The sequence below is a fragment of the Sitodiplosis mosellana genome, unplaced genomic scaffold (assembly GCF_009176505.1).
Source record: "Sitodiplosis mosellana isolate CC-2019 unplaced genomic scaffold, AAFC_SMos_1.0 Smas_scaffold_6226, whole genome shotgun sequence".
NCBI classification, from domain to species: domain Eukaryota; kingdom Metazoa; phylum Arthropoda; class Insecta; order Diptera; family Cecidomyiidae; genus Sitodiplosis; species Sitodiplosis mosellana.
In genome coordinates, this window is record NW_022601467.1 from 18659339 (window position 1) to 18683047 (window position 23709).

The window sequence follows — 23709 nt, forward strand, 5'->3', positions numbered from 1 at the left end:
TTTTTTTCTTTAATTTTTTTTTTTTACTTAAGCTCATTCACCTCTACCGCATCGACAACGATAAGGTTAATGAGAACAAAAACGACCACTTGGCACATCGAAAGAGGAGAAAAAAGGAATTGGTCATTGTTGTTTTTTTTTGTTGTTGTTGCTTTGCTTTCGCCGAAATCATTACCAACAGTCACTATTTTTCATTTTTAACGTACTCCGTTTTTTAACTCCCTCTCGCTTTTTCTTCTTGACTCTCTGTCGAAATCGCGAATCAAATATGCGCATAAATGGCAAAGAGCTGATGGAAGCAATAATAATACTCATAAAAATCAATCCTCTTATTATATTATTTTAAAATTTAAAAAACAAGCTTCGAACATTTTCCTTCTTCCCTTGGTTGCTCATTCTCTTGTTGGTACCCAATTCATCGTGATTTCAGGGATTATCACTTTTTGTTTTGCGGCAAAAAAATGCACACACTCACAATACAAAAAAAAAACACCAAATAATATGAATGCACTTTGGTCGAGGTGGCGAAAAGAACTTGAAAATGAATTTTTATGCCAAAACCACTCTTCTTCTCTCTCTCTCTCCCTCTCTCTCTCTCTCTCCCTCTCTCTCTCTCTCCCTCTCTCTCTCTCTCTCTCTCTCTCTCTCTCCCTCTCTCTCTCTCTCTCCATCGTGTTCAATTTCAAATGCACATTTTCTGTTTATACCGAATGTTGTTGCCGCTGCTTCTGCTTCTTTTATTGTGAAATTATTTTGCGATTTTTGCTTCGATAATCCAAATATGACATGGCGTATATTCCAACGTTCCAGTGCGGGGAGGAAGGGGGCGACGGAAAAAAAAACTCGACGGCATATTCAACTGGTGACTGATGAATAAATGTATGAGATTGTTCCAATGCGTATTGTAAACATAATGAAATGCACACCAATTTGAATTTTCGGATTTCGGAATCATTCAATATGCATATTACGAAATGAGTTCCCCAATGCTCTCTGCCACTCATGTTTTATTTCCCGCATTTTTTTCTTCTATCTATTATGCACACCCTTTCGATGGTCGATTTTAATCGCAAAGAAGTCCCCATTTGATTTCCGATGAAATGGATGTATCACAGCGAAAAGATTGTCGAATGTACTAAATACAAACTACGGTTTAGAAGTTTATCAAGTGAGAGATCCATACATCCATTAATACACACGCGTCACTGGTTTCAACCGTTTGAATCGACGTCATTTGATTTAGAAGCGCGCTTTTGTGCCAATGGCCACTCAACAATAAGAACATAGTAAAGTTCTTAGAAGAGGCGCCACGCAGGAATTAAGGCTACACACCATATTTGTTCGATGACTTTATTCCATATTCATAACTATGTTTCATTATTCCTACACATAAGTACACACGTATACAATTCCTTCAATATTCTTTTCACATTGGGTATCTCGCGTTATGATCTCAAACGAAGCCAAGCGAATAATTTTCAAATAGTAAGAGTTGCGGTAAATATCCGAAAGAGAAAGAACGAGATACTATAATGTTTGATGAACCGATTCAAAAATGTTCTAGGGGGATATAAATTTTGAAAAATTTCTTCAATTCGGTCCGATTCGATCAATTTTTGTCAATTCGTGTAAATAAATGTACATTTACACTGAACTTTTGAATTATGCTTCAATGAAATTGTTCTGGAAGTGGGTTTTGGTGGATCTCAAGGATCGTTTAGAACTGCCCCCGGTTCTGGAAGTGGATCTTCAGGATGGGCTAGGGCAATGTCAAACCGGATCTGGTCCATCATGAGGATCCACCAAAACCCACTTCCAGAACACTTTTATTCAAGCAAAATCGTCATTTCAGTACATTTTCATACGATTTCAATAAAAAAGAAGAAATGATAGGAATTTTTGCACATTTGCTCAAACTTTTTGAGTGAGAAATCCCCCTAGAAAATGTTGTTCTGAACTATGGGGTCATTATGATTATTTCAGAAATTGAATACCATTTCATATGAGAGAAGAGAAATATTTCTTTGAATTGGTGAACGAACTTCATTTGAAAGGTACATTTTGTTATATAAAAAAAACGATGGAATTTTCACTACACAAAAGACGACAGTTTTTATGGTCTTTCTTTTTCCCTTTCTGCCCTTGTATTTTTTTTTGTAAGCTCCAAAGCTGAATATTTCAAAAGAATTTATGGTAAATTAAAGATTGGTATTGAATTAAAAGCAACAACAACGTCAAAATATGAATAGGAGAAAGAGTTCGTTAAGTGCCCAGCCCCTGGATAGATATCAAAGTCACGTGAATGTCACCTTGAATTCAGTGTGTCTGCCACAAAACGAACAATAATTGAACTTAATTGAAGCATGAAACATCTTTGCCAGCATTTTTTTTTTTTCTCTTTGCCCGAACGAAACATTCTTGCTTAATTCGGCCGAAACATTCTATGTGGAATTGTATTTATTTTCATGACTTCAACTTTTGTCATTCAATTTTTTCCCTTTGTTTCTTCTTCTTCATTTGCTGGTTTTTTCCTCTGGTTTTCCATAAGCTTTATTCTCAATTTCTTTCTCTTGCTTTGGGAAAAGCAGAAAAATTATATATGTGTCTCTCGATGAGCCAAATTCTGTCATGAATCACATATTAGATTTGCAAAGTCACTCAAACCGAGACTTGAACATTGTATTTGCAATGGAATCTAAGACATTTCGTCCTATTAGAATGAATCAGCCGTTTTAATGCTGTGTAATTGCACATGCTGCTTTTGGAAAAGGTTGAAGGATTTCATGAGTACATACAAACCCACACATACACACACGCACGGATGTGTATCCGATTAAAAATAATGAAAGTTGCCATAAATTTCATTTCGACGATCATTCCGTACGTTTATTCTTTTATGAATAAAATTACGGTAAATTATTCAATTGTATTATTACGAATCAACTGTACAGATCTATTTGGAGGCACTTTAAAATGTAAGCATGAAATGAACGCTGGTGTCGTTAAAATGTTGCTGCGAGAAATGGATTCCAATCTATTTAAGTTTTGCCAAATTGAGATGTACGACGAATTTTCGGGAACTATTAAGCGCAATGTGCATATATGATCATCGTAAACACACCCGCAGCCGGGATAAAATGTGTAATGAAGTGAATTCATTTCGCTTAGTTTAGAAGCATCAAATCAATTTTAATACGAAACCAAGTATGTACTAAGTTTCAACTATATTTTCAATGATGTTGCTAGTGTTGCTGCTCACAATGATGCCAGTGTCATCGTTCCAAGACAGAGAACAATGTTGCAGCTGTCGTTTTAATTGAAACGCAAGTGCCATCCACGAAGACAACGAAAGCGTCAACAATTTTACCGTTTTTATTGAAAAACCAAAATTTTAGTATTGGTTGGATCATGAAGCGGTTCGAATCTAAGCGGTTAGATTGAATTTTCAAGCACCTCACTAAACATAATCGATATTTGCTTTTGGAGTGAAGTCAACTAAATAGATTCGGTTTTCATAGAAAACAATTAGTAAGTTTATATATAAGTTTATATATAAGGATTTTTATGTTTTCGTTTTTATGAACTTTTCATCTTATTCAGCGAATCCAATTTCACATATTGACAGCAGAGACGGCGGCGGCGACGATGCCGACGGCAGCAGTGGTAGTGGTGGCGACAGCAATGGTGCTTCAATGAAGAGAATTATGTTCGATCACATCGCTTGGCATTATAACAACCGATAAAACAGTTGAGAAAACACACACACACACACTCGAAACGGACGTAAATAAAAGGAAAGCACTCAACACAGCAAATCTTTAATTTAACTTAAGCGATGAATGCTGTGTAAGTCACCAGATGCTATTTTCAGTCATTTATCTAAGTTTACCCATTCACTTATAAGCGAATATATAAACATGTTGTGTGTGCGTGGCTTTTTTTCCCTCTCTATCTCATCTCCTTTTTTTCACTCCATCTCTCGTTTCTTCATCCATGGCTGTTTTCTTATTATCTATTATTTCTGGATTTTTCCTGCGTCGCTATTGTTTTCCACTTGCACCCACTTGCATGTGAGGCTAAAAAGGAAATAATAGTCGGTTGGCTGTTGAATGGTGATCGTTCTTCTTCTCTACATGGCTTCGGGCCATGTTTCGGTGCGTTTAAATTTTTCCTCGTTTTTGTTCTTTGTCATCGTTTTTTTTTACTGCTCGCTCTCTCTCTCACACTCTCTGTATCTCAACGTTGTTCGCCATAAAATTATAGTGAAAAGACCAAAGATTGAAAATGTAAAACAAAGAGAGATACAGAGAAAGATGGTGGGGGTAGCGAGAGTGAGCAGAATAAAATGTGCATGAGATATTTAACGCTTACAGCCTCTTCACATTCAGATAAGACCCATTCTATACACATTTTTTTTGTGTGCTTCTCTATCTCTGTGTGTACGGTTGTATTTTTATGTGTGTGAGTGCGCCCTGTGCATTCTATTTTTATTTGCTGATTGAAGTTTATTTTTCCTTCAGTTCTCTCTATGTCGCTGTGTGGTTTCATTCGTTCATCGACATGCACAATTTTCCATTCCTTTGCTGCCTTCAGTTGTCGAACTGCCATATATGTGGGGTATGTACGCGCGCTCAATTGTGTATGTGCTTATTTTCATATCGACCACTCATTCACTTTACACGCTGCATATTTACCATGTCATTTACCACATATTTATAATGTAAATACATAACATATTTGGCACAAAGGCACAACACACAAGACGAATGGAATTGTTCACAAAAGGCACACATAGCTAAGAGCAACAAGCCGTGTAATGTAGTTCGTGTGACAACAATTTTAAAAGTTCCTTTTGCCATATGAACAAGTAAAGAGAAAGCGACATTTCTCTTTTCGCTGTGCACATGACTTTTTTTGCTCTCGTGTTCATTCGTTTGTTCGTTCGTTTCGTTTCTTTTCTTTCACTTCCTTTTTTTTCAATCTCCCTCTCTCTCTCTCTCTGTGATTCGCCTTTTTCCCGCTTTACATTTGTATTATTCGCATGCCATTTATCGCATAAAATATTCAAGTTTAACATTTCCCATTCGGTTTAAGGCTTGTTATTTTTACGTTTTCACTTTTGTCGTTGTTTGTTTGACGGCTGTAAAGCTATGCTGCATACACAAGCGCGTACTCACACGAAAAAAAAATGCCTACTACATACGGCGACAACGAGCAGTACGAATTTTTTTTTATCAATTATATTTAGTGCGTTGGAATTTGTATAAAAAGCAATTGAAATTGCTCGAGCTGCGGTGGATTGGCTGACTGGCTGGCTGGTTCACTTTGTGTGTGTGGGTGTGTGTGTATGCGCGCGTGAGTGTCTCTGTGTGAAGAGAAGAATATTTATCCGTCTCACGCAAACAACGTACAAATTGAAAAATATGTATTATTAATGACAGCAAATGGATTTAATAGGGCGTAATGTGTTGTATTTAACTGCACACAGATCACACATACATCCACATGCCACGCTCAATTGTATGCGTTTTCTCTAAGCTAATTAAGCACGAATTCATGTGAGCACATCGTTTTTCGCGACAAATACAAATGAACGCAGCGCGTTCAACGTACACAGTTCGTATGAATTGGGCATGTTTGTACTCGACATCACATAGTAATTTAATTCTCTAATGAAATCGCAAATAAACGATTGAATGAATGGGCCGAATGAATTGCAAAAAAAGGGAAACTAAAGAAAAGATTTTCCATGACTATTTTTCATTTTTCTGGTAATGTTCACTTTTTATGTACATTCTCAGTCTCTCCATAATGATGAGCATTAAGCATTTTTTCGTTTATAAATAATAAACATTTTCAATGACTGAAGGCACGTAAGGAAAAAAAGTGTATTTGCATATTTGTAAGTTCCTACTGTGCTGGCTGAGCGAGAGAGAGAGAGAGAGAAAGAGAGAGAGAGAGAGAGAGCGGGAAGCGAGTGTGAAAAAGGGAGAAAAGAAGGAGACGGCGGCATCGCAAAGCGAATTCGTTGTTTGCGTTCTGCATGAAAGGATGGCGAGCACACAGTCACTAATTATTATAAATTAAGCTTTGAGCTTGCAGCTATTGTATCCTATTCCGACTGTGCGTTGCTGTGCCATACTCATTTTGTCAAGCAAAAATGTCGAATAGAAGACCCATACATTTCGACAAATGTGATTTCGAGTGTCGGTTGTTGACTTTATGTCATTATTATAAATAGAAAATGTCGTTGTTCATAATCGTTGTGTATGGTGAAGGAGCGAGAGAGAGAGAGAGAGAAAGAGCGATAGAGATAGAGAGAATGTGAACCGGAGAGGAAGATAGAATGTTGCAATAAGCTTGGAGCAAGCGAGCGTGTGTGTGATGTCGTCGTACTTTATCTATGCGACGAAAGATATCTACCGTTCTCAAATTTTCGTCACCCACGATGTGGCTTGGATACGCTTCGCAACATAATTTAAAACACACAATTTTCATTTTGTGACGCCGTATCGCTGTGAAACATTAATAATAATATTTGTCAACACACCATTTATATTCTTATCGAATTACTTCTTGCCGGGAATTTAATTCTCATAGAAGGATTCAGTTACAACTTACAAGACATCAACCACCCTCTACCCTTTACCCGCCCAACTCAATATGGAGGCCAGGCTTTGTGCCTATGCATTTGCATTGCATTCGCTAAGATGAGGCGAACATTCCAAGTGATTTTATTTAAGTGACAAAAAGAGAACTGAATTGTGTTTGTGTGCGCATGTATACGATAGCGGTGCGGCCCTTCCACACATGAAACACTACAAGAAGAAATGGCAATTTGAAGCCACATACACATTCTATCACGCAAATGCGTTTGCTACTAATGACATATCTTATGGTTACATGGGACTGATAGCCCATAAAATACGATACTTATTTTCTTTGGGGACATTGGGAGAAAATTCCAATAAAAGGCGCAGCTTGTGTTGCCATCAACTCGAATAAACGGTTTCACACGCTGATCATGATGAATATGTATAGCGGAGCGAGCGCATACAGTTTTCATTTGGAGCTTTTTCTTTTTCTTGACATTTTAAACAGACACTATACGAACACTATAGTATATTTTTAAAGCATCCCCAACCAAAACATAAAACTTTCAAGATAGTTGATTGGTATAATTTTGATTTTTTACATCTTTAATTAAGTCGGTTTCGATGAAAAGCTGACATGTGCTTCGGTGTGTAAAAGTCTCTAACACTGAAATACTACACAAAAACTCACTCGACTCCTTTCGTAATTTATGTAGCCGAATTGAAATTGGAAGCAATGCGCGCCGCGCACACACTCGGCAAACAAAACGAATATAGCAAAGAGTAAAAACTAAATGTGTGTTTGCTGTGTGTATGCATAAGCGTATCCGTTCACGGATAAAATGAAATAGATAGATAGAATAAGTAGATGAAGAGCGGAATTCCAATAATGTATGTTTATTGTTTTACCTTTACTGGCACCGTCCGGTCCTCGTAGAATTGTACACTCTTCAATTGTTCCGAATGGTGTGAATAGCTGCTTTACATCCTCTTCCGTTTGTTGCTTGCTTAGCATACCAACAAAAAGTTTTCGATCTGTTTCGATAATTTTCCATTTTTGCCCGAAATGTTGTTGAGTAAGTAAAAGAGTGAAACGATGTGCGATGTCGAGAGGGAGATTTTATGTGTGCGTAGTATGATAGAATGGGACGGATTACGGGTAGCACACGATTTCGTTGTGTTGTTCCCAGTTCGATACATTATTGTCATCGTTTACCGCACCATCAACGGAAAATTGTTTGAAGCCCAGCGTGTTGTTCGTATTTTGGAATTGTGTTGTGTTTGGTTGCCGATGAGTTCCCGGTGTTGGTGTATGAGTGTGTGTGTGTGAGAGAGTGTTTGTTTCGTGTATTTGTGCAGCCATTCAAATCAACATCATTATTTTGCCATTTTATTCCGGTTTTGATTGGATCAACGCGCGCGCGAAAGAGACAGAGTGAAAGAGATTGTGAGCGGAGTTTGAGATAGAGAGAGTGACGGAGAGAAAACAAAAAAGAATCGAACAGAAGACATAATCAATTTCCATTTTGCATATCAATTTATCGCCATTATTCGCACAAGCAATGAATGAACATAAATAATGAAAGAGAAGAAGAAAACGATAAGCAACAAAACAAGCAATGAACGTGGCGAGAGTGTTCAACAAACGTAGTAGATGCGAAAAGAAGCAGATAGCAGGAGAAAAAAAAGAGAAGAAAAAAAATTGCAAACACGAGCGCGAACGCGAGAACAGGCGCGTGAGAGAGTAGCGCATTTCAAATTTTCCAAATAGAAACAAAAATAAACAGGAAAGAAAAAACAAGAAACGAAGGGAAAATATTTCACAATTTCAACAACAAACAAATGGAAAATGGAAACAAATAACAAACATCCACCATGCATGAATAATGAGCAGTTGATTTGAATGAGGCGGTGGATTCGTGCGATCGTCGGTTGGTTCGTTCATATGATGGATGAGGTCCAATGGATGGTTTCGATATCCAATGACGAATATTCCAATGATGAATATGAGATATATGACGATTGATTTATTATTGTTATCGATGTTCCATAAATAAATTAATTTTATTGGCAGCCAGAGAGAGAGAGAGAGGAAGACACACACACAAGCACATACATATATTAAGAGAGGGAGAGATAGGGAAAGTAACGGTGCGAGCGCGAGTTTTGTGTTTGCCCACCGGAATTGATACACGTTTTGTCGAAGACGGTGTACAAGGCCATGTCAGTCCAAATGACGAAGCATCACGTATTTTGCAGCGACGATAGTGTTGGTTTTTGTTTTGTACGGGGAGTGAAAAGAAGAAGAAGAAAAAGAAAAAAACAAAAATTCATTTAGAATAATTAAAAATAATTGGGTCACTTGCTTATACTACTACATATGATCTAGCTACACAGATATTAACAAGAAACATCAATAAAAAAAAGCGTTTTTTCCACAGGTGCACAAAGTAACAAGGCAAATATTTGATGAAATATTAGTAGTGTTAATAGAGACTTATAAAAAGCTATCAATCGATGTGTCGGAGCCAATGAAATGGCTAAAAATCATCGACAAATCGTGAAAATGGCCTCCGCATGTAATTCTTTTTCGTCGGGCGGCAACGGCGACACTGACGACAATGACGACCGCGGTGGCACATCGGAAACTATTTGAAAATAAAACGCTCGCTGTATCTCGCTCACTCGAAATTTGCGATGCATTTTATTTCGTTGTAAATAAAAAGAGTACCATTTATTCACGGCTAGGTGGTTTAGGGCCATTCGATATAAAACTAAATGGGCCCATGTGTGCTTAGCACATACACAATCCAACAAAACGATTGAATGTAAAATTAAAAGTAAATTGCATTCATATGTTTTCCGCATGTATCGGAACTCGAGTTCCATGGCAATGAGTGGAGTGGAGTGGAGGGAGGGCCAGTCCGACGGGCGGACGGCGCGTACGAAGAGCGAGAGATAGAGAGAGAGAGAGAAAGAGCGTCGGGTAGTAAAATTTTATGATGTAGGCAACTTTTCCCATGATTTTTCATTGTGAAGCCCCATTATTTGCCATATCAAGTACACAGTTACAATTGGGCATCGTAAAAATAACATAATAATCATAAATCTGGTTCTATCGAAGGAGCGAAGGTGGCTTCTGAAAACAGCTCTCGGTTAAATTTATATACGCCAATTGTATTTTATTTTCGGCTCCGCTCATGATTTCACTCTCTTTTCTCTCCCTCTCTTTCTGATTCTATGAACTATATGCGATACATACATATACACACTGGCAATCGATCAAATGGCCAAATATGCGATGAATTGCTATTAGTTCTCGATTCTCAATATTTCCCATTTTTTGTTTTATTTCGACGCGCATTATGGGTAAATTTCAATTGAAACTTTTGTTCGTTACTTTGTAGAAAATTCATAGTATATGTCGGTCTGGCATCGGGTATTGTGTGCAGTTTCTGAAAGGCAGCCGACGCAAGGTGACAAATGCGAACAACGTAACATACGATCGTGGCCATATTGAGTGGCGGAGAGGCGGAGAGACAAAGAGAGGGAAGGAGAAAAAGACAATGTCAACGCTCATATAAATGCACTAAAGCCATAGGAATTTCGTCAGTTGGCCATAAAAAATTCATAATGCGAAACAATTTGGTGATGAAAACCATATATTTTTGCTTTTGATAAATTTTCATTGCACCATTTCGATTCAATAATTTCGACACATACACACGACGACGACGACGACAACGACGACGAAGATGATGATGATGATGATGATGATGATGATGATGATGATGATTGTGTAGGGATTGGATGGCGATTTCAAATCGCCAGCGGGAAGCGTATCAATATCTTTCCTTTCCATGCAAACATTCCAATAAATGAAATATAAATAATTTGGTGGGATGGGGGAACGGCGATATAGCGAGGGCGAGGAAGTGAGTGAGAGAGCTGATGGGCAGCAGCAGCAACAGCAACGGCAAACGAAACGAGTATGAGAAGAAGGACAGAGGATGTCTGAACCCGAGTAGTGTCATTAAATTATTATGGTTCATGGTGATGGAAATGGCAATTTATTGATGGATCATCGTATTTTATACCATTTCGGTTCCGTTGAAATGTGCCCATTACAACGTCTCGTTACCACACTGCATCGCACACAAGCGTGCACAGCCGCACACACACACACATATCGAGATGGATACATTCATAAATAGTAAACTACTGATGATTCAATGCAATTTATGATTTATGGCTGGCATGCAAAAATAAAATGCTTAAATGCAACGTTTAATTTTGCCCGCTAACGATATGTCATGGTTGGCGACCATAAGAGAATTGAATCGAATCGAATGGTCGTCGCATTTTTCTCTCTCTACCTCACTCTTTATACGTTGATGCATACAAAACGAATGTGTCTATGCGGCAGGCAGTGCAATGGAGGGAGAGAGGATGGTAGAGCATTGAGTGAAAATAGAAAATGAAAAAAAAAAATTGTGTGCCTTCATGTTAGTAGAAGAATAACAATGGAAGTGCACGTTATCAAATTAATCGTTTGAAAAACGAAACTCGTTCCTCATCCGAATCCATAAGCTGTCTGTGCATCGATCGATGTTCTAATTTAATGTGAGATGTATTTTTGATGTGCATACAATGCCACAAGATCGCATCTTGCTCGAAGCAGAACAATGGATTTTCTGCATTTTCCAAAGCCAATGTGTAATATTCAATCCGCGCCTCGCATCGCGCCTCTATGCTCTCAATAATAAAATCACCTATCGCGATCATAGCGATTGAATAACATTTATAGAATGCTCAAATAAACATCACATGTGTCGAATATCGCAATTTTCTAGAAAAGTAATATACGTTTACGGATCCCATTTATCTCGTGTTCGTTTTTGCTGTGTGTGCGCGTGTGTATGTATGTTTGTGACTGGCATTTGTCGATAGGGAGAGTAGGGACGGATGGCGATTTGTGCTCTTTCGTCTCAAATCGTATGTGATGCACGTACTACTCTCTTTCTCATCGAGGCTAACAATGGCATTGCCATCTAGCTGCTAACAACGAACGATTCATTGTGTTGTAACGATGACGATGCCGATGCCGATATGCATATTTGCGTGTAATTCACACTGCTTCATGATGACCATTATGCATATTTTTCTTTGGTTCCTTTTGTTGGCTGGCAATGCGTTTGCCCTCTGCCGCCGTGCATCTCGGCCGCTCTGTCACTCGGTATCCGCCACACATCTGTATTTTTGAGGTGTGAGTATGTGCGTGTATGTGCGAACTGTGAAGTGTATACATTGAGCGCGCGAATGCGTTTGAAATGGCTGACATTTTACATTAGAGAACAAATAAGTGTAAAGTCGTCGTCAACTAGTACTAGTCCCTGATAGCCAAAACACGATAAACATTTTGTCGGAATAATAATGACGACGTTTTCGACGAATGATTACATTGCAAAAGGCTATGGCCGGGCCGTTGCCTGTACGGGCGACGACATGAAGGGACAGCCATGAAATACGTGAAAATGGTTTATTTCAAATATACACAGACACACACATTTATATATATATATACCGATTTTCTATAAAACATCAAATGCCATGCATTGGAAATGTGTGCGAGCAAACATTGTATTCATGTTGAGCTTACTTCGTGCCATCATTTTCATTTTCATCGTGGCATGAATGAAATGCTGCTGCTGATGCTACTGCCACCGTTGCTGTTGCTGCTGCTTACTCAATTTGAATAACTTTGAATTCGAACAGATCTTTTGGCTTGCGAACGAGTGTGTTTGGCCTGTGCACGTCCCCATAAATATATGCATAAGTAGTATATTTATATTAACGATTGCCGACCACCAACAAAGATCTGTAACTGACATCTAACTATCAAAAGTTACTTTGGCATTTTATCATTTCGGGTCTTTGGCTTGGGCAAATGGATTGTTTCATAGTTCCATTGCTCTCTGTCTTTCTCTCGCTTTCACACGATGGGTGTTCTTTTTTTTTATTGTTGCTGCGTTCATTCATTTTTCGCAAAATGCGACCTCCAAACACAAACACCAGATGAACTGTATGGCCAACAATTTTTGGAGTCGCACACAGAGACAGAGAGATCGAAAGAGAGAGAGAGAGATAGAGAGAGCAACAGCAGCGCGAACTCAATTGCAGGATGCTCGAGAGCTGAATGTTGAATGTGATGTGTTGCTAAATCACCACAATCAACAGAGAATTGTTGTTTTGCTCCATGGAAATGACGACATTCACTCCATAAGTTCGCCAATGCATTTTCACTTTCGTACTCTCTCATATTGCCATCGAGTACACGCGCTAACATTTCACAAAAATGGCTGATAAATATGTTTTCGAGTTGAGTTTTAACACACGATGGGTACAATTTCGAGAAGAAAAGAGAGAATTTTAGAAGAACGAGAGAAAGAGAAATGCGAGCGATTGCATTATGCACACTCAACATGCATCCTTGCCAATCGGACGAATAAAACGGTCCGTCGAAAGTGTGTTTGATGTTCATGAGCACGGTTTACTGTGCACGGTAAAATATAGCCGTTGCTCGTTATTCAGTATAAAAGTCTATTTAATTTTTACCTATGATTTTCTGGGTTCAATATCGAATCGTAAATGGCACCATTAACCACTAGATAAGCAATGATATTGAGTCGCACTCCCGAAATCGTGTGTGTACACACGGGGTGCATATTTCCACTTTGGACGACGGCAATTTGACCTTATAGTGTTCCATCAAAAGCGGTGAAAATTGGCTGTAGCAAAAAGCGGTTCAATCGCTGCCATTTATTACTATTTAATAAATTGTTCGAAGTGAATACTGAATTATGGAATTGGAAATTGAAGTTCGTGCATCGGGAAATATGTGGTTGTTGGTGTTGCAATGCGAAAATGGTTCGGCGGAATGGAGGTGGAGAAAAAATGGCCATAACATGACGATCAAGAATGAATTCGTCGAATCATGATCGATATAGAGCGGCTAATCATTATCGTTCACTTGATAAATTATGCACCGGCGAATAAATGGCAATTTGAAAATGGTAAAACGACATATACCATACACACGGTTGCAATTCGCAACACTTTGTGTGTGCGGTCAACATTTGAAATTGCAAAATTCACATGAGGCGGCTATCTCAATTTATTATGCATTCAAAATCCATAAATTCTTAAGCAATCGAAATAATTGCAGTTCAATGCACAAAAAATGGGAGAACAGTGAGAATAAACTAAATGTAATTGCCAGAGTGATTTATTTCCCGTTAGCCTGTATTTTGGTGCACAAACAAATCACAGTGAAATGACCGTGAGATGAAGACGTTGAAGGAAATTTTGACCGTAATATTTATGCACGAAGCTCGTCAAGGATAGACTTTTGTTAAAAGAGATAAAGCGTGTGTCATGTACAAATGGGTTCTGGCCAGAACGAATAGTATACACATGACAAAGATAGAGCGAGCAAGAGAATAGAAAGCTCAACGTTAACATCAGGTAAAACAAGACCGTAGAGCTTCGCTTCGCTCCGCTCCGCTCTGCGTTCTTGAGTTTTTAGTTACTTAATCTATTTTGTTGTTTAACAACAAACTATTTTTTGGCGCACTACATGAAATGTATTTCATCAAAGTAACTTTGAAGTAATATATTTATTTGCAAAATGAATTACAAGATCTTCGTTTAATTTCTTTTTTGAAATATACTGCCTTTGGTTTAAATTAAATAAATAATATGAGCATAGAATCTAAAATCACTTTAATTCTGGTCAAGACTCAGAAAATATTATACGAAAAATTAATGTAATTTTTGCACAACATTTGATAATAAAAATTTGATTGGCGCTTTGAGATATTATGCACTTATTTGTCGTTACTGCCACTGTTTTAAATTAAATAAAAAATATGAGCATAAAATTCAAATTCATCATAATTTGTTTCAACACTCAAAAAGTATCTAGGAAAAAAAAGAAGCAGATTAGTAGCTCTACATTTCATGTAGTGCTAAAAACACAACACACCATACGACCGCTCACGATTGACCCGACAAACTTTCCATATAATTTGAATTTTGGTCGATTAGGGCAAAGTATGGATACATGTTCGACGGATGTGCATGTTTACGGAAACACGCATACATACAGACCCTCCTAACACCGTACAATAAGTAGCTCGGCATCAACTTTTTGGGATAAATACTAACAACAACGACAGCGAGTGAGCCTTTTTAGTTCATTTATAAAGTGTTGTATATTTTCATTTCATAATTTTGTTTTTCATTGCGTTTCCACGTTTTCGGCAGAGGATGGAAAAGGCACACATACACTTGGTACACATACATGCTTCTCTTTTATGTATACGTTTTCATTATTTTTAACCTCCGCCAGATGAACCCATCTATATGGAAACAGTGTTTGCATTTTCATTTCAATGGTTGGAGTTCGAGTTTTGAGAAAACTTAGGGTCTCGTTTTCAGTGCTAATGTTTTTTCGTTTTATTTTGCTATTGTTGTTTTCGGTTTTTATTATTGTTGTTTATGGATTCTGGATTGAAATACAAAATGCAGAAGAAGAAGAAGAAGAAGAAAAGAAGAAAAAATGCGTCGAACAAAATGTCCCAAACTATGTTGCTGAACGATTACAAACGCAAGCACCGTTGCGACATGATAAAGCGTTATCGTGTAGTTCTAATTTGTATCATTTTACCGCCAAACTTTCACATGATGTTTTTGCTTTGGTCGCCTCTCAATTAGATTTTTTCCCCCGAAATCACTTTCTGTTTGTGTTGTGTTGTGATTGTTGAATATTTGTGTTTGCACGTGCATAAAATATGAAGAGAAGATGATCTGAATGGGAAGGTAAATTGTAAAAGGGGCGCACCAATGAATTGTAATTTTATTCGAACAACATAAAACGAAAGAGAATATATACAAATTTGACCACTAATTCCCCAAAAATCCATTCATTACTTAAATGTGTTTGTGTTGTGTGTGTGTTTTTTTTAAGTTTTAATTTATGTTATTCCAACATTGCATTTGCAGAGTGGAACCAAAATGGAGAGACGGAAAGCAGAATTTCTATGGAATTTTCTTTTGTTGAATAGACTGTGAATGTTTGAAGTGATGGCATATGCTATTATTTCATTATGCTTTCGTGTCGTTTTTGTGGGACTTTTGGTGTGTTTGTGTGTGTGTGTTTTTTTTTTTCGAAGATGGCGACATAAATACGGTAAAGTCCAGCTAATCGTTTTGATGGGTTAATGTGGAATTTTTGGGCGCTTTGCCGTCCGTTTCGTTGAAATTCATTGAATTAGTGCGGTTTTACGCTTAGCATGTGACCTCATTCGATGTTATGTCAAGCACAACAATCCCAAATGCTCAAGACATAAAAGCAATCATTCTGGCATTTTATGATGGCGCGCACATAAACGTAATTCAATTTTTTTCCAATCATTTATTGAAACGAAATGGATCGGATCGGTTTGGGAAGACAGACACATAGAGAAAATGAGCATTAAAAAAGTTTCAACTACAAGATTTAAGATCGGAAATTTTGTATGTGTGTGAGTTATTTTTTTCTCTCTTCATTTTTAATGAAATTGCAGAGAACGCTCCTGGTTTCGGTTGAACTGTCTTAGAGTGCTTCACCTTCCGGATGATTTACATGTTTCATATATGTAGACGATTCGGCATATACAAAGCACCGACTTCACACAAATACGCTCGCTTTACTTTTCTTCTACATTTTCTTTCGCTGTGGTGTTGTGAAACTATGTGGCGACCACCCATCGCGTGACAATAAATTTTATGCTGCTAGATAATATCAATACTTCGAATTTGATGTTAGATCATGTCACATGAACGTGTGTATGATGTGTATATACGGTTGCAAAATGGCAGATACAGTGAAAATGTGACCGACAAAATGGGCATAGCATGGAACGAAACAGTTTGAAATTTGTTGAAATGAGTTGAAGAGCTTAGGCGACTGGCGAATAGTGTATTAGGCAAGTGGAGAGACCAACCATGGACTGTATAGTGTACACCACCTAAAGGTGGTATGTGCCCGAGTACGTGTGTGTGAGTGTGTTTGTGTTTGAAAACATCTCACCAATATTGAATGGTAAATACACATCATGCATACACACCGCACAGACACAAATAAAATATGCTAATTTATTCGTGAGCATAAAAAACAATACAATTAAAATAACGGCTTAAATTCGCCCATTATCGTTCTCTTCACGTTTTCGACGTTCGAGCTGCGGCAACCCAGTGCCTCGCATTTCATTCACATTTCCAACTTCTGGCTAGGTCGGTAGGCACTTGCCTTTGCACTTGCTCTTCATCTTCCAATGACAATTTTTTTCTCTTCTTCTTCTTCTTCATTTATTCTCTTAAAATGCGTGATATAGTTCGTGTATAATAAACTCCAGTGAATACTTGTGCTTTGATGGGATTACTTTTTCGCCAGTTGTTCGCCTGCTGTTTTAGTCAAACAAACTAAAGCGACGACATCGATTTACACTTACCCTGCGCTCTCTGTTCGCTTGCAGGGTGTATACCATCGATGTATATAAACGTATATGCGTTTCGGGGCAAAACAAAGATGGAGAGTGAGCGAGAAGTCTTATTTGCTTTATTTTCCTTTCAGCTTCGATCATGTCAATGTGGTTGAGTCAATTCGATAGATTGTTCCACCATAGTTTATCAACAACATACTGTGTATATATGGATGTATCTACACACACAGAGAGAGAGAGAGAGAATTACCAACAACGACAAAAGAGTATAGGACATCAGCAGCAGCAGCAACAGTAGAAACAGCGGTAGCGGCTGAAACCCATACCTTTAGTATAGCATCATACCGCGCCGCACCACATTCTCTTTCTCTCGCATCCGAGAGGAACTTTATACGCCATTTCATTTCAGTCAGAGCAGGTCGTTTGTCTCTTTCACAGCACGAATCTGACTATTGCACGTACACATATATTTTATGTGCTCTAGTCAACACTATGCAAGTAAATGAACTTTGAAATTGAGTGCACCTGATGGTAAAGTATCTGGCATACAGCTTCGACTTGAAATCATATCAGAATAGAACGAGCGAGCAAGCGAGGCAGGCATGGGTGAGCGCGAGCACGACCAAAATGAGTGAATAAGCGTGTGCTTTGTGAACAACATACACATAAACACGGGCGCGCGCACACACGCGCAAATACAAAGAAGAAAAATTGGCGAAAAACAACAAATAAATGAGTTTTGCTTTGTAAATGTTCTGCTAAAGTTGATGTGAATGATGCGATTTGCTGAGCGCTCCTCTTCACCATTTTCGTTGATTCTTTTTATTTTTCTCTTCTTCCTCTTCTCTCCTTTCATTCAGCTCTTGCTCTTCTTTCGCCCGCTTTGCGCTCCATCTAATAAAATCAAGCACACCGAAAAGAGAAAACGAATTTAACGCATTTGTCGAGAGCACCTCTTCATATTGGCATCGAGTTAATGTACTAGTCACGGTGGATGGAATATACATCGAATTAGGAACAAGAGCCCAAACGTTATATATATATATATATATATATAGATGAAGCGCTGAATGTTTTTCGCTTTCAGGTCTTTGCTTGTAGTTGGAAAAATTTTTATTTTCATTCGCATTTGCGTTCATTTGCCATTCTCTATTCTCTGTGCAATTTTTGCCATTCTTCGATGTTTAAGTTCGCTTTTTATATTTGCTCCAGTTGGTCTCTTGGCGCGTTCTCGGCATAGACACACACACACAAACACAAGTGCACGCCAACAATTCTGACTGACACAAAAGGCCGACACACGGCAGTCGAGAAACGGTAAGATAAGAAAGAAAAATCACCGTAAAATTTAATAATGATACATAACTATGGTGAATTTACGAGTAGTACGCTATTACAGCTCAATGCCGATACGAGAGTTGATTTGGCGTTCGATCGAGTGTATGTTTGAAGCCGAATGACGATGCTTGGAATCACTTGTCCTCAAAAGATTCAAGTCTGCTCAAAAGATGTAAAAATATCTGAAAGCTTCACTAACGACCGCCGAAAAAAAAGAGAAATAGACACACACAGAGAGCGAACAAGAGCATACACACACAGGCATAAAAACAATAAGTGAAGTAACTTTCTGAAGGGGAAAAACCGAAAACAGGCGGTGTTAAAAAAAAGAGCAAAACCATTTGGTATGTTAGCATAAACATATCCTTTATGGCATTAGCGGAGCAAAATGGGGAGGATTGAAGGAAAATAAGCACACAATTTTTTTTGTTGCTGTTGTTTCTGCTGCTGCCACCGTTAAAACATTAGAATTTCAATAGGTCGAGAGTTGCATGTAAATCTTGCCTATTCTGCATTGTTTTCCTACCGAAACAGCGTTGACGCGCGCGCGTTCGCTCGCTGACGCACACACACAATATTGGTACCAGTGAACATTTTAGCTAACGTATAATTTAGCGCTATATTGAGCGCCGGCTATTGTGTGTGTGTGTTTGGTAAACAAAAATCTACATGAAAATGAACTAGCTGCGAAAATGGTGGAACGTACAATCTCGTCCCATCTAAAATGGGAATCATTTTAAAATTACACGTGTGCACATCCGTTAAACGTTCCGGGGGCTTTGAGTAGCATTTTATGCGTTCGGTTCGATGTTCGCAATAGCAAAATATGATGTTGCTCGTAATCTTTCTCTTTCTATTGCTATTGCTGGTTTCAAAGAAAATCTGATTTCACAAAAATCACAAGCACACACACACACACACACACATACACCATGGCAGAATGAGTTTATGTCTTTGTTGTTTTAAAAAGTTGTTTTCTCTTCTCCTTGCCTGTTTCGTCAGAAGTCAATTGAGTTTTCTATGGTCGCTTATACCGTATGTCGGATCGTTTAGTTGGCTAAATGAATTTGAAATTTTCGTGAGCCAACAATTCAAATGTATCGATCGATGGCAACGGCGATGGTGGTAATGGGTCATTGTGAACGATGCTGGAACGCGAAAAACAGCGAATTCGTTGGTATTTTGGTGCGTATTGATTGATATCTTTTCCGTCCGTATAATGCATTCAAATTCATGTGAGCACAAACACCCACTAAATGAATTACACTTCAAATGATATACCTCCAATGTGTACGAACGGTACATACACATAGTACCTTATGGACATTTTTTTTCGCTTGAAATGACTTCTTAGCCACAATTCGTGGAACACACTCGAATTCACATGTACATCACAATTTCGTTCCATTTACCGTCGCCATTTATTTATGCACCGTATATTCATTTCTCAATTACCTAACTGTATATTCGTATGTGTATTGAAGTAAGTTGTGAGAGTTAATATAGTAAACGCTTTGCAAAGTGTATCGTTGGCACACATACACTCACATCCATATGGATGGAACAATACATTATGGGCACATCTATTTGCCTGTATTATGCATATTCAAAAGCGAAATTAAAATATTCCACATTATCTGCGTGTGTCTCGCTGTCATTTTTTCTTCCTCTCTCTCGCTCTCCCTGCGTCTCTTTTCGATTGAGTGAAAAAACGTGAGGCAAAAATACATGAATACATGGCAAAGTATAGACATTCGATGAATGGATGGCATAATAAAGAATTTTATCCGTATCTCGAAAATATTTGAAAGTGCTTTCGGGGCATTTACGTTTCTCATCTATTCAAATCGATGCATTAGAGTATTCATCGACTTTTCTCAGTGAATATGTAAATATATGTGGTGTATGTGTGTGTGTGTGCCGGTTTTCACAAAAGCCAAAATCAAACGAGATGGAGGGAGAAAGAACGCCATTGCATTATAAATTGAAAGTGCCACGCAATGAGTTTGCTCAGCGTAAGTCAAACATCTTCAGCGTTCTACTTAATTATGCGATTCTAGAAAACGCCATTACCATTGCTCATAACACTGACAACGGTGCATTATCACATCTCAATTCGCTCGTTAGAGTGGCACACACACACACATGCGGCCGTTTTTCACTCTCTTTCTGTGTTCCATCGACAAACAAAATGTAAGCAAAGTAAAATGTGATTTGAATTTTGCTATTTTTGTACACAACGATTCGATCGACAGGAAAAGAGAAGAAGAGACTGAGCAAGAGAGGAAAAAATCCCGAATCAATCCAAATTTAGCAAAACAAATCCTTGTTTTCGTTATCGCCATGGTGAAAATTGGTCGATTTTTATTTACAAATCCCTAAAATAGGACACAATGGTGCACACTGCACATCCTGTGTTTTCCATCATCCGATAGTGGAAAAATAACAACAACACATCCACCAATTGTCATTGTAAATCAAAAAAAAATTTATTTTCAGCAACATTCGTAAACACAACCGAATGAAAAACACTTGAAGCGCTTTCTGATATTTTTTTTTCTAGTTCGCCTAGCATTTTGATATTTAAAGAAACAACAACATCGACATCCGACCGAAAAGTTGGAGAAAAAAAATTGAAACAACCAAAATAAAACACAATTATTTATCATCGGCTTTTGTGCCGATGGCTTCAGGCTCTGTGAAGCATGTGTGTTTGAGTTGTGAGTTGTGAGCTGAGCATAAGTTGTGAGTTTTTTTTTGCTTCTTCTTGTCTAACGTTACTACTTTTCTCATATCGTTACCGTCCAAAATCGTCAACCAATATCGGCAATGCTTTAATATGGTTAAGCAGAAAATCGGTCGAGGTGGTGGCAGTTTAAAAAAAAAATAGCAACGGGGTGTGCACCACATAAGATAACAAACACAACATCGTCTCCATCCATTTATTTAGCCGCAAGGTGTAAACTTTAATGTTGTTTATAGCTCAAGATAGACGAAAATATCTCTTTTGGAAAATCTATTCAAACGAAACGAAGCGGTCTTATCACTTCAATAAGTATCGAGTAGAGAAGAAATATTCGGGCCATTAAAAGTGTGCACGGTAACAGATTCGGAATTCGTGTTTCATTTTCTATTTGGCTTGTTTCACAGTCGATCATTGGCATGAGAGGTAAAGAGAGTGAGTGAGATACGTTCGAGAAATGAATGAGACGCAAGTCACATGGTGTTGGTTGCACAAATAAAAACGAATCTTCGATTGCCGAATTGCCGAATTGCCGAGTAAAATGACTAAGATGAGAGTGTATATTCTTTCCGGCCATCGCTGAAAAGTGTGCCTGAACTCATAACGATAACTATTTAGTTTTTCGATTCACGTACGCGTGCCGAATAATGCACAAAATACCATAAATATTTTCATATTCACCCGAGAAAAAAAGATGCGAAGAAAAAGAAAAAGAAGAAGAAGAAGTAAAAAAAAAACTTTTTCATATTTCCTTCCATTTTCGCGCTCCTTTCGCTTTTGCATTCTTTCGTTTTAAGCCGAAAAGTTTTTGCGTTCGTTTCACTTTGCCTCTTATTTTATTTTTCCTTGTCCGCTCTCTTTTTTTCGTTCTCTCTCTCTCTCTCTCTCTCTCTCTCTCTTGGTCCCTCTATGTGTATGCGCTTTCATTTCACAATGTATTGACGATGTATAGGGTAGCACTTCGACTTTGAGATGTTCGTCCTTTTTTACACTTAAAATGTTGATTTCTTTATTCTTTGCAGCGTTCGTCTCATAACTTGCCTTCTTTCTTTCTTTTCTCTGCACTCCATAATAATTTGGACGCATTTTTGTCAGATCTTAATTTGTTGTTTGTTCGTGAAAAATTTTCAGTTTTTTTCCCTCTCTTTTTCGCTCTCGCTACACACTGAATAGATTTTCGGCTCTTGTCAAAAAAGGGAGAAACACGTGCCAAAAAAAATGAGAAGAGTAGCGAACACACAACATACGATGCCGAAAAACACATTGGGTAAAAACTCATTGGCAACCGTATTGCATGTGAGCGTATGTTGTGAGTCATGTAACAATGTGAGAGAAAAAAAGAGCGGGTGAGAGGGAAAAAGATGAAAAAAAAAACCGAGAGAGCACAGCAACAATAACCACGTATTACACAATTCAGCAGCAAAAAGGTCCGTCTTAATTAAGCTCTTGCTTTTTGTAACTTGTTCTTTTCTTCTCTTCCTTCTTCGTTTTCTCTCTTCATACTATTCGTGTAATAATATTTTTGGCACCATTTTTCCTTGCGGTCTTCAAAAGAAATATTTCATAGAAGCAGTGGAGCGTGTGCACATTATAAACAGTATATTCGAATGGTTCTTTTTTTCTCTTGTGAAGGAGGGAGGCACTACCGATGTCGAAATATGCTTTTCAATTTCTCTCATCAACATTTCGTCCATCGAAGACATCGCCGATTGTAGTGAGATGCATGTGGACCATCACCAACAAAGGGAACCGAACTCAATATCGGCAGCGTTCAATCGACCAATTTTGCCGCTACCAATGCGGAAAATCATAAAAGAAACGGAAACACGCTGCTGCATGTGCGATATGAAAGCATTGGTCTGCTTCTAGTTCTCTCTCTATGGTGACAATATTGAGTCAAACCAACCGCGGATTTTCATTTTATAAATGAATGAAATCGTTCCGAATGGAGATGGATTGATTCGTTGTAGAAATTGACAAGCAGTTTTTCGATATCAGTTCACTTGACGAACGAGAAAATTATACATCATTTCTATTTTGAGGTCCAATGAAAGGAAACATTTTAATTGCTTTTAAAAAGAATTAGATGGCATTTCGAATGCAATCGAATAGCTTGCGTCACACAATTGTGTATGTACCGTGTGAAAAGGCCACATTCATTTGATACGGTTGAGTTCACAGCGATTTCTTGTGGCGTAGACCTTTCAACGGAATAGGAAGCATTTTACTAATGACATTTCGTGATGGCTTTCTGGAATCGATTCGTATATAGAAAAGTCATTTCGGTGGCAGTGGTTACAATCAGTTGGCAATAGGTATGCTCACGCTTCACCCGTATACAGTCCAAACTCTTGCGCACATCGAGATAATACACGAAAATTCTTTGATTCGTTTCATTTGCGAATGAGTACACATTCGAATGTACCACACAGATGCCGTTATTGCGCCTCTCGCTTTTTGAATGGTACACACAAAGTGTTACTTCATTCGC

At 38.1% G+C, this 23709-nt stretch overlaps 1 protein-coding gene across 8 annotated transcripts in view; it reads right to left on the reverse strand.

Moving 5' to 3' along the window:
* Positions 1-23709, reverse strand: part of LOC129579316 (CUGBP Elav-like family member 4) — a 337351-nt gene that overhangs the window by 47871 nt on the left and 265771 nt on the right. For 7 of the 8 annotated variants that reach the window (XM_055469280.1, XM_055469279.1, XM_055469278.1 and 4 more), the window contains one exon: positions 7503-7628. The exons of the other annotated variant lie outside the window; for it this stretch is intronic. In XM_055469280.1, the coding sequence (XP_055325255.1) occupies positions 7503-7628 (126 nt within the window). The remainder of the gene's footprint in view (positions 1-7502; positions 7629-23709) is intronic. 8 annotated transcript variants of the gene reach the window in all.